Source organism: Saccostrea cucullata, unplaced genomic scaffold (assembly GCF_032062105.1).
Source record: "Saccostrea cucullata isolate Sc308-1 unplaced genomic scaffold, CSIRO_AGI_Scuc_v1 ctg148, whole genome shotgun sequence".
Taxonomy (NCBI): domain Eukaryota; kingdom Metazoa; phylum Mollusca; class Bivalvia; order Ostreida; family Ostreidae; genus Saccostrea; species Saccostrea cuccullata.
The window spans coordinates 367,359-382,114 of NW_026931262.1; the positions used below are offsets into that span (position 1 = coordinate 367,359).

At 34.5% G+C, this 14,756-nt stretch overlaps 2 protein-coding genes across 11 annotated transcripts in view; both read right to left on the reverse strand.

Moving 5' to 3' along the window:
• Positions 1-1,220: 1,220 nt before the first annotated feature.
• On the reverse strand, positions 1,221-12,121 carry LOC134232015 (5'-AMP-activated protein kinase subunit gamma-1-like). Of its 2 annotated transcripts, none has more exons than XM_062713973.1 (10): positions 12,035-12,121; positions 10,373-10,427; positions 9,859-9,962; positions 6,853-7,218; positions 6,477-6,557; positions 5,907-6,029; positions 5,314-5,385; positions 4,964-5,044; positions 4,361-4,454; positions 1,221-4,058 (listed from the first exon to the last, which is right to left on the reverse strand). In XM_062713973.1, the coding sequence occupies exons 1-10, from the start codon at positions 12,107-12,109 to the stop codon at positions 4,033-4,035; spliced, it is 1,077 nt and encodes a 358-aa protein (XP_062569957.1). In that variant the 5' UTR covers positions 12,110-12,121; the 3' UTR covers positions 1,221-4,032. The 2 variants fall into 2 exon arrangements, with proteins under 2 accessions (XP_062569957.1, XP_062569956.1); XM_062713972.1 differs by having other exon boundaries at positions 11,940-12,112.
• A 452-nt stretch (positions 12,122-12,573) lies between these two features.
• The window catches only part of LOC134232016 (uncharacterized), a 72,395-nt gene continuing 70,212 nt past the window's right edge, over positions 12,574-14,756 (reverse strand). For all 9 annotated transcript variants that reach the window (XM_062713975.1, XM_062713981.1, XM_062713977.1 and 6 more), the window contains one exon: positions 12,574-12,740. In XM_062713975.1, the coding sequence (XP_062569959.1) occupies positions 12,589-12,740 (152 nt within the window). In that variant the 3' untranslated portion in view covers positions 12,574-12,588. The remainder of the gene's footprint in view (positions 12,741-14,756) is intronic.

The following is a 14,756-nucleotide window of genomic DNA, read 5'->3' on the forward strand; positions in this document are numbered from 1 at the left end:
GGGGAATGGTTGTGTATAAAGTTGAAAAGTCGTAAGTTTTTAAGCTGATGATTAAGAGGTGGCGTACGTCTCAAAATGAGTGAAAAATTCTCGAATGTATGTCTAACAAGCAAACTCGGAGCAATTTTTCAATGAATTTGTGCCACTGATATATTTAACATTTTTTTTAACTTTGATGCACTGCTGCATCGTATTCCATTATTTCTCCCTCACCGGTTAAACCGCATGGGATTTTAAGTTTCCTCCTCATCTGTCCGTTCACTATATCCCACTAGTTTTTCGCACATTATATATTTCACCTGGTCCTCAAAAAAGTTGGGGGGGGGGGACTTATGATAAACCCTCGATCGAAATAGGGGTAGTCTCGCAGGTTTGATTTTGGTGCAGATTTCTTTTCAAGCACTTCTATACCCTTATAATATATAATTATCAGAAATGCATGAAAGATGTTTCTACTAAGTTTTATTGCACCAGTCAAGGTCGTTTCAAGTGATGTAATTTTAGCAACAGAATTACCATGTTGTTTCTGGAGCTGGTTCAAGTTTTTTAGAAGGTCTAATTTCCAATCATCTTCTATTCGATTTACTAATAATCCTATATTGACCAAACCTGCAAAGGTGATGCAATTTAGGATGCACAATAGTTACCAGGTTCACTATATTTTCCCGAATGAAGTGACCAGAGTAGTTTTTTGGAGGTGCCTAGTTTTAAAGTAATTATTTGCCCTGTCTAGAAAAACTTGCAAGGATGATACATCTAAAGATGTACACATCTTGTCTTGCTTCAGATGCTGAATTTGACCTAAATTTTCAGACGAGCGCCCAAGTTTGGTTTTTTCCAGATAATTGAAGCAGATCCCTAACCAAGAAACTATATAACCCACCTAAAGCAAACTTGCATGGATGATGCATCTTGAAAGAAGCACAATACTATAATTGCTCCTGATGCTGGATTTGACCTATAGATAAGTGACCAGATTAAAGTTTTTGGAGCAGGATGTTAGTGGACCACTTGTCTAAATGGGACAGGCCCATAGGCAATGGACACATCCTATCCACGGAGATGTGGAAAAATACTTGTGAATAGCAAGAGCCCAAGTCCGAAAACTCAGAACCATTGTAATTGCAGCACAGTGCTAAGGTATGACTATTGCACAGCTGTTTGAAATGAACATAAATATGCACATCCTCTTGAAAACAAAGCATTAAAAAAATCAAAGCTTAAAAGTTCTCAACATTTTATTGTCAGTTTCTTTCAGCACAACATTTTTTTTCTTGAGTAATTGTCAAATCCCCCATTTGTGACTTTCCACTCTCTTGCATAAGATACAATTTCTTTATACATGTTAGAATGAGATGATGGTTGAATCTATATATGTCACACATGTAGAATTTCTGATATCTCCTATAAGTAGAGTAGACATCTCTGTTTCTACAATACTCTGTAAGTTATCTACATAACAGTTTTTCAGTCCTGGCATGTACATTTGAAAAAGAAAATTGCAACTTGATACCCAAAACAGCATTTCATAAATGAACTGATTTCAATTTGAACAAATGATTTGAAAAAATACAAACTTTCTAACAATGAACATGAAATTAAATCTGTGGAAAACAAACAATGGTATTTACCACAGATAACAAAATCAACATCAGAATCGGAGAGCCACAAGTGGTGCCCCTCTCTGTAGTGAAACATATGATATTCAAAATACAAACAAATCTATTCACAACAATATTCAATGAGTCTTTTTTTGGAATGAAGATGGCGCAGCTTCCACCAATTTAATTTTTTTTTCTTTTACATATTTTCTAGGAATTGAAATTCTCTCTATCCATTCATTTGTATAGTTACAGAAATAAGCAATAGGAGCACATCACTCACCTACCGCCACACAAACTCTAGTCTGATTTAGTGTAACAAAAAATTCTTAATATAAAACTTAAAATTAAATTCATGTACTGTTTTTATCTCCAATAAAAAAGAGTTATGTAAAATGTAGAAAAAAGTCTTGAAAATGACATTAGCGAAACTTGTATACATATTTCTAAATATTTATATTGTCTAAAATTGTTCAACTGAACAAATATTTTTTAAAGAGATTTGATTTTTTTAATTCATATTTCAATGTCAAAGTCTCAAAGACAAGCAAAGAAAACAATTTAACTAAACTCTAATGAAAAAATATAAAAGAACAGACAAGAAATTGATCAGAAAAGCTTCAATAAGCATTCAACAGAGATATTTATATCACTTTTAGTCTATTTCATTAAAATTCAAATCAATTTACAAGTTTTCATAAGGATTAATTAATAATGTGTTTGGTTCAATTAAACAGTCCCCTTACATACACTGATATTTATTGATGTGATAAAAAAATGTCTGGCAAAAAGTATTGTCAACAATCATTCTACAAGTGTTGATATATATACACATAATGTATTTGTGTGGTACAGATGCCCTGCCAAAATATATCTGATAAAATACTTGAGTGCACATAAATTAAAAATACTCAATTTGATGATGAGGGGACACTTGCTGACAACCCTTGTGTTTTTTCCTATATATATTACATACATTCACACCACATATTTACAAAGTCTTCAACTTTCTGAGATCAAATAGTACTTGATTAAATGTTGGACGATGGTGTTCAGATTAGCAGAAGCACTTGCTATGAAAACAGGCAACAGAATATTTAATGATAACTGCAGACAAACACAAAAGTCCCTTAAATCAGTACTGAAAATTATCCAATATACTGATGTATTCTCAGAAGCATTTATGTTGCATAAAGAAAACCTGTCTCGTCAGCACTTGGTATTCAGGGAGTAAAATATTCCATTAAAGCACATTTTCATGATTTTTTTTTCTCTTGAGAACTCAGCAGGCCACCATTCAATTGAGCTAAAACATGAACTATCTAGAAATATACTAGTTGTAATTTATATCACAGCATTTGTCACATGTAAACGGCCAATCCGCCTCAAGTCTCATCCAATCAAAACAAGGTTAACTGACAAATCATCCAATCAAAATAAAGTTAACTGACAAATCATCCAATCAAAATAAAGTTAACTGACAAAGTTGTCCAATCAAACACATGTTAACAATATCTGTCTGACAGTCATTGTTAATTGGCAAACATCATGAACCACTCTTTCACATCTTCATTTACACATTCATCTCTCAATCTGCACAAAATGTTTAATCTTAATAAAATGTTTCAACAAATGTAATGGACCAGACAGATTCATTAACAAATACATCTTTCAATCTATATCATTGCCATTTTTTCTCAATCATGTTACAACAGAATTCAACACAGACATTATCTTCTCTGATAGGGTGTTGGAGGTAGAGAAATGTAGGGTGTGTACAGGGGCTCTGTAGATCCTCCTCAATGATCTACAATGCCCGAGGTATTGCTGATATGCAATACTACAGAACCTTTCAAGAATTTTAACAGACATGACATTTACCCCTATAATTTTTTCTCACAAATTATTGAAAATAGGGATTAAAATACAATTTTCAAACAATCAAATGATATGGAAAGGATCTAAAAAAAAAATCACTTTAAATATTTATCCTCTATTTTAAGATTTTTTTTTTTTATGAATAAAGCATGATTACAACTGAGTATATTTTAACAGAATTTTATGCAAAGAGTTGCCATGAAAACTGCCAATACAATCACAGATATATGTGTTCATTTTTTTCCAGAGCTTCTTTTTTGCTTTGGTAACTATGGTTACCAACACAGGACTAAATGTCATCACATGAAACTCCCTGGATCCAAATAATGCCCAAAAATTTGACATGCCACTGCTGGGGTCAAACAATAAAAATAACCCCAGATCAATTAATAACAGCATGACAGTTTCTGTCTGTTGTTGATTCACAGTCTTCGGGCAGGGATCGAACTTTTCACTGTGTATCTCTATTTCACACAGCATTGGTATAGGGCATGGATCCTGCTTTTTGATGGTATAATTGAATTACAATCCTTTCTGAAGTATTTGGACCTCATCAGGATTTTCTGTTGACAAAATCACCTGAAATGGCAAAATGTGTGTAATATGAAGGTAATGTGTGTATGGATAAGATTTTTTTGAAAAATAAAAAAAGAAATTTAAAATATGGTCCTTAAAATGCCAGTCCATGACATACTGTAAAAGTATTACATTTGGCTGTTCATTCTTTTGCGCGTTTTTAGCGGAAAGAAATTTCCTCTAATTCAAGAGTTCTCTCTCTCATTTTTTTAAAAAAATAAACTGGAGACTTATAAAGGATAATTTTTCCAGATCAGCTAGGCAGTTAAGTATTGCTCTTAAGCAACCAAAATTGAGCTTCTTACCAAAAGGTTTGAGAACTAGGAAATTCAGGATGTCTGACAAAGAGACCACTCCAAACATTTTCTTATCATCATCCACCACTATCAACCGATGAACCTGTAGGGAAAAAATCTTAATTTACAAATATCCAAAAATCAAAGTTGGTATGATTTAAGCAAACTCAAATTTGCACAGCTATAGGAAGCATTCAGACATTTTACGTTTCTGACCCATCATTTCACGAGATGCATTCATTTCTTTATATTTCCTTTTGTAAGACAGATCCTGAATTAGACCGATATTAAAAGTCAAAGGTACATTTCAGCTATTTAAGCGCATGTCTATGCATCTCATTATGCTAATGTATCAGACCTCATCGCAAAGAAAAAATAATCTTGCAGCCTGTAGACAAATATATATTTTTTTTAAAAAGAAACATTCAGATAAATCCCCATGAAAATATTCCTTTTTTAATAACAGAACATTTTAGTGACATCTAATCAGCCTATTGATTAATATGTGTGAAACCAAATAATATTGTCTTCAGAAACACTCCTCTACAAATCACAGATTTTAATCCTATGGACTTTTTTGTATAGTTTTTTATAATGATCACAATGGTTTACCTCTGCCTTGACAATTTTCTCTATCACCACTTCTAAGGTGTCATCCTTTTTACACGTCACAACCCCCTCAAACCAGCCCTCCTGTAAAGGTAAATGTCAGCATTATATAGCATTATATATAGAATGAGGAACCACTTATTTATAGGCCAGCTTTAATTCAGTTTCTGGCACTTCTTAATATTTCAGATAAGAAAATCACCCCCCCCCCCCTTAACAAATAATTCCATTTCAAATTTTGATACACTGAAAAATCTTTACAATAAAATATATCAAGTACTTGATTCTTTGATTTTCACCATTCCTTAAGTGCTAATTATGATATTATATATTTTTGAGTATTTTGTTCCTACCTGGGTTCTGTGTTGTAGGGCCTGCTGTACAGTGATGTCAAGGTCATTGTATGTCTTCTCCGCTGCTAAATTCTGAAATAGACATTGTGAATCACTGTGTGATGTACATTTTAAAGATACTTTGAAGTTACTGTGGTTTCATCAATATTCGTTGAGCACCAATTTTTCAGGATTTCGTTGTTGAGCAGATTCACAAATTCAAATATTAATTGAATTAATAACTATGATATTCATTTGTATAGGCAATGCTTTTATAAATGAAATTACGTATCCTAGAAAACCTCTGTTTACCAAAATCCACAAAAAATTGATGAAACCACAGTACGTAAAATCCTGAGGAGACTGTAGCCTTACCATGTAGAAAGGGGAATTCTCTTTAACCCTCTCTATCCCCTGTCTGTTATATTAACATGTATTGATCTTGATTACCTATCAACAACTCACTACTTCAGATTTTAAAACATAGCGAGTCAAAAAACAGTCTCCATTGCTAGAGTTAAATTTTTTCCTGATTTCTTACTAACAATACACTAGTTTAAATTTTAATCCCCCATTTCTAATGAAGTTTTTTTTTATCCTGATAGAGTACTTACAATGACATCAAACTTGGCGTAGATGTTGATGACTTTGCCCTCCTCGTCACAGATAGGTAGAGCTGAGATGTGGTGATCCACAAACAAGTTCAGGGCCTTGATGATTGGAGTGTTCGGTGTGGCCTACAAAACACAGAAAATATCAAACTGATGAATAAATGCTAGACAGCCACAAGTTTCCTCCTCAGCCTGTGATTTTGAAGTATTAGTGTTGTACTTGTTATATTACGCATACACATAAACAAGCATGTTATATTTCATTACATATATGTAGAATACAAACATTTATTTCATAAAGAACAAGTCAAAAATACAGATTAGAGCAGTTGTGGAAGTTAATTATTATGTTTGTTGTCTATTACGACATCACAAACCCACCAAGCTGGGAGGTCTCCACATGACACATACAAAACTGATGACATTAAACCTTGTCTTACAACCTCAGAGAACTTTAAAGTCATTATTTTACAAATAAAATAAGACACAACAGACTTAATTAGATGATATTTTGAGTTTTTTTCTAGCAAGAGGCAATGTTGTTTTGTTAATCTTTTTTATATTTAATATTACCTTCACCAGGTTCTCGTAGGTTCCTATGGACAGCTCCTCCAAACTCTGTCTCATGTAGCTGGGTTTTGGCAACTCATTGATCTGCAGAGGAAACAATTACATTATCATCTGTATCTATCAATTTAATTTTGTAAAATCTCTCCACTTTAAATATTCACCTAAGGCTGTTTTGATAGTTATGGGACTTTTATTACAAATTTAGTCCATCAAGGACACTGATAAAAAGAAATTGGAGAAGAATTTCACAGCACATAGTGAAAGATATTCTATTTCTAAATTTAAGGAATTTATAAGTAGAATTTGCGTATAGGAATACTTATATCATCCCAAATAATAGTTGATATGACTGAGTGGAGTTCTCTCCCTTAGTACTCACATAGATATAGAGGAACCTGAGAATTCGTTTATGAGTGAGGACATAGAGGGCGTTGCCTGTCGTCCGGTCCACCACAGGAAGTCGGTGAACTTTACAGGTGATCAGGGTTTTAATGGCTTGGTACAAATTGGCGTCGGGTTCGATACAGACAAACGGCCTCTGTTTATCCCGTAACTCCTCTCTCCACGTCTGAATTTTGTGATTTTCTAACTCATCCATTTTGACCAGAGGTGATTTGTAGTATTTATGTAGGATATTTATAAAGTCTGTGATGGTTAACATTCCTACATAGTCCTGTTTGGTGGTATCCCACAAAGGCGCCGCCCGGACCCCGTTATAAACTAATGCAAAGAATGCCTTCTTCACCTGCAAATATACACACAAAAAGTCAATTTTTACCACACAATCCCATTGACAAGTTCTTATTTCATTTACAGTGCTGTAAATCTTTATATTCTATGTGGTGCTTCTCAATTTTACAGCACTGTAAATCTTCAAATGCTATACAAGTGCTTCTCAATTTTACAGCACTGTAAATCTTCAAATGCTATACAAGTGCTTCTCAATTTTACAGCACTGTAAATCTTCAAATACTATACAAGTGCTTCTCAATTTTACAGTGCTGTAAATCTTCAAATGCTATACAAGTGCTTCTCAATTTTACAGTGCTGTAAATCTTCAAATGCTATACAAGTGCTTCTCAATTTTACAGCACTGTAAATCTTCAAATGCTATATGTTTGGGAATCAGTTTGTAGTAATTTATTAAGCAGGTAAATAAGGAAAACAGATGGCATTTAAATTTATTACAATGGCACAAACAAGTGTCCAATATAATAGAAGTACATGTTCCGGGGTACATATGATAAATTTATCATATAATAAATTTAAGAAAAGAGTGACACTTCAAGTATGACTGGCTAGATAAGACGCACCCTATGTCTATAAATAGCAGATATTGTTAAAAGATAATTTATAGATCTTACAAATTATGATCACCTGAAGCAAAATCCAGAAAATATTTCTTGAACCACAACAGAAAAAGTGCCTTTTAATGATTTGATTAATGTTTTTCCCTTCTCTGCAGAAATCTTGTACTTGAGCCAAATATATACAAAAAGTAATTGGAAAAAATGATTTAATAATGAAAAAAAAATCATTGAATGTGTTGGAAAGACTGACACACATTTTCTAGCATTGATTAGACATCAAAATTCATCAGCTCACCGACAATTCGACCAAGTCAAGGATGTAAAAAAAAATTGGCTCAAGTCCAGGGGCTTTCTTTGTACATCAAGGTAAACTCTACCTCATGAATATATTCTACATATAGATTGAAAAAAAAAAGAAACAACGCTGTGTTATAAGCACAAGGACACCATGGAATGTAAAATGAATACATGAACAACAAAACCATTTTTGAAATGACTACCTCGAGTTTCAATTTTCAGATGTTTTTTATCGCCTTGTGAAGGTATTTGTATATATGAATACATGCATTCTTGCACGCAGCTCTTTCTGTGAAGTTCAATTTTTGTCCTGTTTATCCAGTATACATGATTTAATTACTCCAGTAATGCCTGACCACTCGTATATTATCAATCGGTAATACACCATTTACTTACAGAGCCATACTTCATTTCACGCAACTGGCATGCTAATGAGAATTTTGGTATTCAAACTTCCTCAACAAGACAAGAGAGGTGACATTGTAGGTAGAAAATAACCCACTGCACATTAGCTGAGGTATATGTGTAATGCACTTTTACCAGCGACCATTGTCTAGGCAGGAAGAGCATTTCCATTAATTAAAATCTTATCTGAATAGTGTGGTTTGATTAACATAAACACACCCATTCACTCGTATGTTAAAGACTTTCAAGACAATTAAAGGCTTGTATTCAGGAATAGTCCATTCCTGAGAACATTATGACAAACAAATACTGCAAGTTACAGAAATCGTGTTGCATTTGGAATCTGTATAAATTTGTAGCTTTAGGTACATATTTATGACTGACTGAATTAATCCACTGGGTTTATACAATGTCAAAACAAAATATTTCTGATCAAATCAAAAATTATCCATTTACCTCAGTTTTCAAATCAAAACATAGGTAATCAAAGATTATGAAGCTCACCTCGACGAATGTTATCAGTTTAGGCAATGCAAATCTCACATCATATTTTTTTAACAGTAAATATTTATTTTGACAATATTCAAGCAAGTTCTGTTTAAATAGGTCTTAAAATTCATTGGGGATTAACCTGTTCCAAAAACTTCATCATTCGTTTGGAAATTGTTGGTCAGATCCAGCATCCAAAGTAAGGTTTCATTATCCATCCTAAGATGCATCATCCATGCAAGTTGGTCTGGGTAGGGCTTATAGTTACTTGGGAAGGGACCTGCTCCAAAAACTTTAACCTAGTCACTCATCTGGAAAATGTAGGTCACATCCAGCATCCGAAGCAATTCTGGTAGTGTCCATCTCTAGATGCATCATCCATGCAAGTTTGGTCCGGGTAGGGCTGATAGTTACTTGGGAATGGACCTGCTCCAAAAACTTTAACCTGGTCACTCATCTGAAAAATGTAGGTCACATCCAGCATCCAAAGCAAGTCTGGTAGTGTCCATCTCTAGATGCATCATCCATGCAAGTTTGGTCCAGGTAGGGCTGATAGTTACTTGGGAATGGACCTGCTCCAAAAACTTTAACCTGGTCACTCATCTGGAAAATGTATGTCACATCCAGCATCCAAAGCAAGTCTGGTAGTGTCCATCCCTAGATGCATCATCCATGCAAGTTTGGTCCAGGTAGGGCTTATAGTACTTGGGAATGGACCTGCTCCTAAAACTTTAATTGGGACGCCGACACCGACGCCAGGGGTATAGCATAAGCTCATCTCGACTTCGTCGAGGTGAGCTAAAAAGGTAAATAATTGGGTTATACACATATAACCACAGAATTTGTACAATTTGGTGTATGATGTGTGTTCTCTGTATACTTACATTTAACTGGGTGTCAAATATAACTAATTTGGCACTGGTTGGAATTAAGTCATAACATTTGTGTGCTCGCATAAATTTTGCAAATGCTTGGTCAATGTTCTCATCTACAAAACAGAAACATTTCAGACATCAATCCAAACATGCTAGTCCTTCTACATTGTATAATGAATAAACAAAAATAATAGCCTGTCGGGTTCAAGCAACCTTTCTCCTGCTGGGGAATGAGGAATGCTGAGGATTTATCACATATATATAACAATGTTGCCATGTTGTTTTTTAAATAATTTTTTCCCTACTTGTAACAGTGTGTCATACATCTGAATCAGTAGTAATATTGCATTTAAGTAGATAATTTATCAAGAAAAGGACTCTTTAAAAAGAAAAGAAAAATTTCCATGTGTCTACTTTAGATGACATTGGATGTGTTGGGGGTATAATTAACTGATAAGATTTTTCCACCTGCAGCCTGTCCCAGTAAGTGTTAGCTGCTTGTTTTACTAGGTGATATACTTACCTAAATCCTCTATCTCCATGTTTGACATTTCAGGAAGATCCCCATCCAGATTGAACTGAAAGTAAGAACAGAGGCACATCAGCTACAAGGCTCACCTGAATCATATTTCTCTAACAGAGGTATTATTAGTTACATAGTCTTTTAGTGAAAAAAAATGGGATGATAACCTGAACAATATAAATTTACATACCTAAAAAGGCGGAGCCAGGTATGAAATTTACTAACAAGGTATCATCCCATACCCTGTCACTTAAAGACTATGTAAAGAATTTACCCCACCGATGAAACATTTACCTTTTATCTGTGGTATATAAATGATTTTCTCTGCTAAATGGTTCATCACGCTTAAATACTGTGCCTATTATGACGTCACGTTATGTTTGTTACGTAATACATCGACCGGGTATAGATTTACAACTGACCGGGTATAGATTTGCAACTGACCGGGTATAAGTTATCCACCGCCTTCACCTGACAGACTTTAACCAATCGTAAGCCAGGATTTCACGGAAAAATCAACAGAGGTGGGGTAAATGTATATACATAGTTACTAATGCAATCAACTTTAAATTTAGAGTTTCAGTAATTCTAACAATTATCAGAATCGCAAAAACTAATTACTAGTCACAATTCAAGTTCAAGCTCACAAATTGCAAATGAAAGTTACAAAGACACATGGCTTATTTAACCTAAGTCGATTTCTGTCCAGTATCATTTCTGTCTTTTCCCTCTAAGTGTTTTTCTTAGTTAAATTCATTTTTTAGATAATTATTTCCCCTTTGATTTTAACATGACCCTTTCTTTCAATTCCATACTGCCGATGATGCTTTATGCCAAGTTTGAGGTAAACTGGTTCATCATTTTTTGAAAACTAAGTTTACAATGTGGAAAACCTACAGGTGATATTTGCATAAGATGGACTACTAAATTTCATCAAGTAGATCATTAGAAATTTCAGCTGAGCTAAAATTCAATACTATATTGATATCCTCATTTAATTATCAGTATAGAGCCAAGAATTTAGTACTTCACCATTCTACAATTAACCATAAAATGGTGTTGACATCAAACTAGTGGACAAATTAGGTCCATAACAAGGTCAAATGACCATGCCTCTGGGTAGCCTAGGTCATCATGACTTGCTTATGTCCTGACACGCAATAGTCCAAGATATCAACATCTGACCGAGTTATTCTAGGCCTTACAGTGTGGTAAAAATGATTCTAAAAAGATTGCCACAAGTTTGCATTTCCATCCCCCTAACCCACCCACCCCACAAATAGTTTGATAGTTAACGTTCTTTGTAATAGTGAAACAATATAAGATAAGCCCATAAAATGCAGATAATTAAACATTTACCAACTAACATATAGCAGGCAACCTAACATACAGCGCGGTATTTGTTGCAGTAACAAGTACAACATGTAACATTAATATTTCTAAAATTAACAATAAATAACAAGGATTGCTTATTCTGCATTGTTAATTTTTTTCTAGTATGCATTTTAAAAAGAAAATTCAGCACCTAAAACACACCCTTTCTGAATGGTATGCACGGAAGGCTTACCCTAACAGGAGGGTCTGAGGATTTGTAGATGATGGCATGTGTGTGATCATTGGTTAGAGAGGAGGGGCCCTTCATAAGGGGCGGGGCAGACTTACCCTGACTGGAGGGTCTGAGGATTTGTAGATGATGGCATGTGTGTGATCATTGGTTAGAGAGGAGGGGCCCTTCATAAGGGGCGGGGCAGACTTACCCTGACTGGAGGGTCTGAAGATTTGTAGATGATGGCATGTGTGTGATCATTGGTTAGAGAGGAGGGGCCCTTCATAAGGGGCAAGAATTTTACCCTGACTGGAGGGTCTGAGGATTTGTAGATGATGGCATGTGTGTGATCATTGGTTAGAGAGGAGGGGCCCTTCATAAGGTCAACTTACCCTGACTGGAGGGTCTGAGGATTTGTAGATGATGGCATGTGTGTGATCATTGGTTAGAGAGGAGGGGCCCTTCATAAGGGGCGGGGCAGACTTACCCTGACTGGAGGGTCTGAGGATTTGTAGATGATGGCATGTGTGTGATCATTGGTTAGAGAGGAGGGGCCCTTCATAAGGGGCGGGGCCCACTTACCCTGACTGATAGTTAACGTTCTTTAGAGGGTCTGAGGATTTGTAGATGATGGCATGTGTGTGATCATTGGTTAGAGAGGAGGGGCCCTTCATAAGGGGCGGGGCAGACTTACCCTGACTGGAGGGTCTGAGGATTTGTAGATGATGGCATGTGTGTGATCACTGGTTAGAGAGGAGGGGCCCTTCATAAGGGGCGGGGCAGACTTGGGCTCGTTCGCATTGGAATTCTTCCTGGGAGATACTGAAAATTACAAAAAGAAAACTTAAAAATACAAAAACATTCAAATCACATACTTCACTTACTTAAAACAAAAACATACACATAATTGCATAACTTATTGTTCGGGGAATTATGTCTAGCCATTTGATTGGCACCATACAGAGGAAAATAAATTAAAACAATTCATTTTCTTAATGCCAACCAGACACACAAGACTGTTCAATCAATGTTAAACATTTATTAAGGTGTATGCCTTTCTGTACAAGCTATTTAGTTGAGAGTTTAGACAATATAATAAATCTGTTTACCTCTGGGAATAAGAACCAGAGATATCTATACATCAAACAAGAAGATTTTAATTAACAGAGACTTAATTGTTCATCATCTTCTAAAAATATAATGAGCAGTACATGAGACCCCTAAATTTTCTTGAATACACAAGCAGCCGCAGTACACTTGAAATATATATTGATTTCTTTCCCGCAGAGTTTATCGAATACACCACAAATACACTTTTCAATGGCCATAAAAGCTTTTTTAGGTTGGAGGTAAAAATTGATTTTTTCTTAATGACATTATCATAATTGACGAAGGCAAGCAACTTCTTTCTTCGTTTAAAACTTATTTTCACTTGCATTACCCACAAGTTTAACTCAATTAGATGTACCAAACCAAGTATATACGTTTATGTGTCTCCTGCTTTTTCCTGCTACTGGTGACCATTACCAAGCGTTTCTTGACAAGATATGAATGACTGTTTGAACACAATTATTTTATGTTTAAAACATATAAATTAAATAAAAATTAAATATTTGATTGAAGGAAAGTCTTCCTATGCAGGGGTTCAAAATTCCTCAAGCCCGACGTCCCGGACTAACAAATTCCGGATCCGGACTCGTCATTTAGAATTCACCAAAGTCCTGGGACTTGGCTATGTTTCTTGTTTATCTTTTTTTATAAGTTAAAAAAAAAATGATCGTAAAGCTAAAAATAAAGCAAATTCTCAAATGTCTTGTAAAAATGTGGGTTTGTGGGCATTACAATACCCATAAAACATTACGAACGTTTCCAAAATACAATCCGTCTTTTTATTTTCCGTTGCGGTTAGACTCTTGCTTTTACGCAATTTCTCATGTTTCCTCCTATATGACAAACGGCAATGAGTTTGTTAAATTTCCGTTTTAGCTGTGACTTACAGCACATTCTAATTTCTATTTATTGTAACAGATGGTTTATTCAGTAGTGAGTATTTGTAAAAGTTATTGTAATGTACCAGTAATCTATCAGTCTGGTATTGTGTTAAAATACGCATGTATGACTATATGACAGTTTATGGAGAAAAAATAAAACATATATTAATACATATAGTCTATTAGTCTTTATTCATTCAATGCAACAAATGAAAATAAATTATAAGTAACATAAATTTAATGATTGATATATAGGTAAATATGGACTCTGAAATTTCTTCCTCGGACTTGCCTAAAATTTACTCTTTAAGTCCTGGACTTGACCATGACAAAAAAAATTTTGAACCCCTGCTATGCCATGGATTTTTCCTCTCTAACTGTGCTTCAACTTTGACAGAAAAGAGAACTTCAAATTAAACAGAGAATACAATCATCTACCTTGCCAATTTTAATATAAAGAATGCTAAAGGAATTGACAGATTTTAATATTCCAAGTTGTCACACTGCATAAATTAGCATTCTTATTATCTGAATGAATAAAAGCCAATTGGTTTTATACTGAACATTCACCAAGTATCTATCAGTAATGTGATTTGCTATACAAATTTTGAAGTTTATAATGATTCAAATTAAATTCTGAACATCTTAAAAAACCCAACATATAAACCAAACAAAACAAACCAAATACAAAAATTCCTCTGATCGTGCCTATAAACTCAAACATTCAAAGGTAAAAGAAAACTTTATACCCTGTTCAATAAGAATTTATGCTGGCAAGTCAGAAAGCTTGCTGATTACAAATAATTTCCACCCCAAACAACTCTAAAGCTACCTTTTTAAACCCATT

Bases quoted from the DNA above. Each gene is read 5' to 3' on its own strand.
- LOC134232015 (XM_062713973.1), bottom strand. From the start codon at position 12,109: ATGAAGGGCCCCTCCTCTCTAACCAATGATCACACACATGCCATCATC. The intron at 9,963-10,372 runs GTAAGTATATCA...TCTGTTTTGTAG, and splicing joins CATGGAGATAGAGGATTTAG to ATGAGAACATTGACCAAGCA. The intron at 6,558-6,852 runs GTGAGTACTAAG...TTTCCTCTGCAG, and splicing joins TCAGGTTCCTCTATATCTAT to ATCAATGAGTTGCCAAAACC.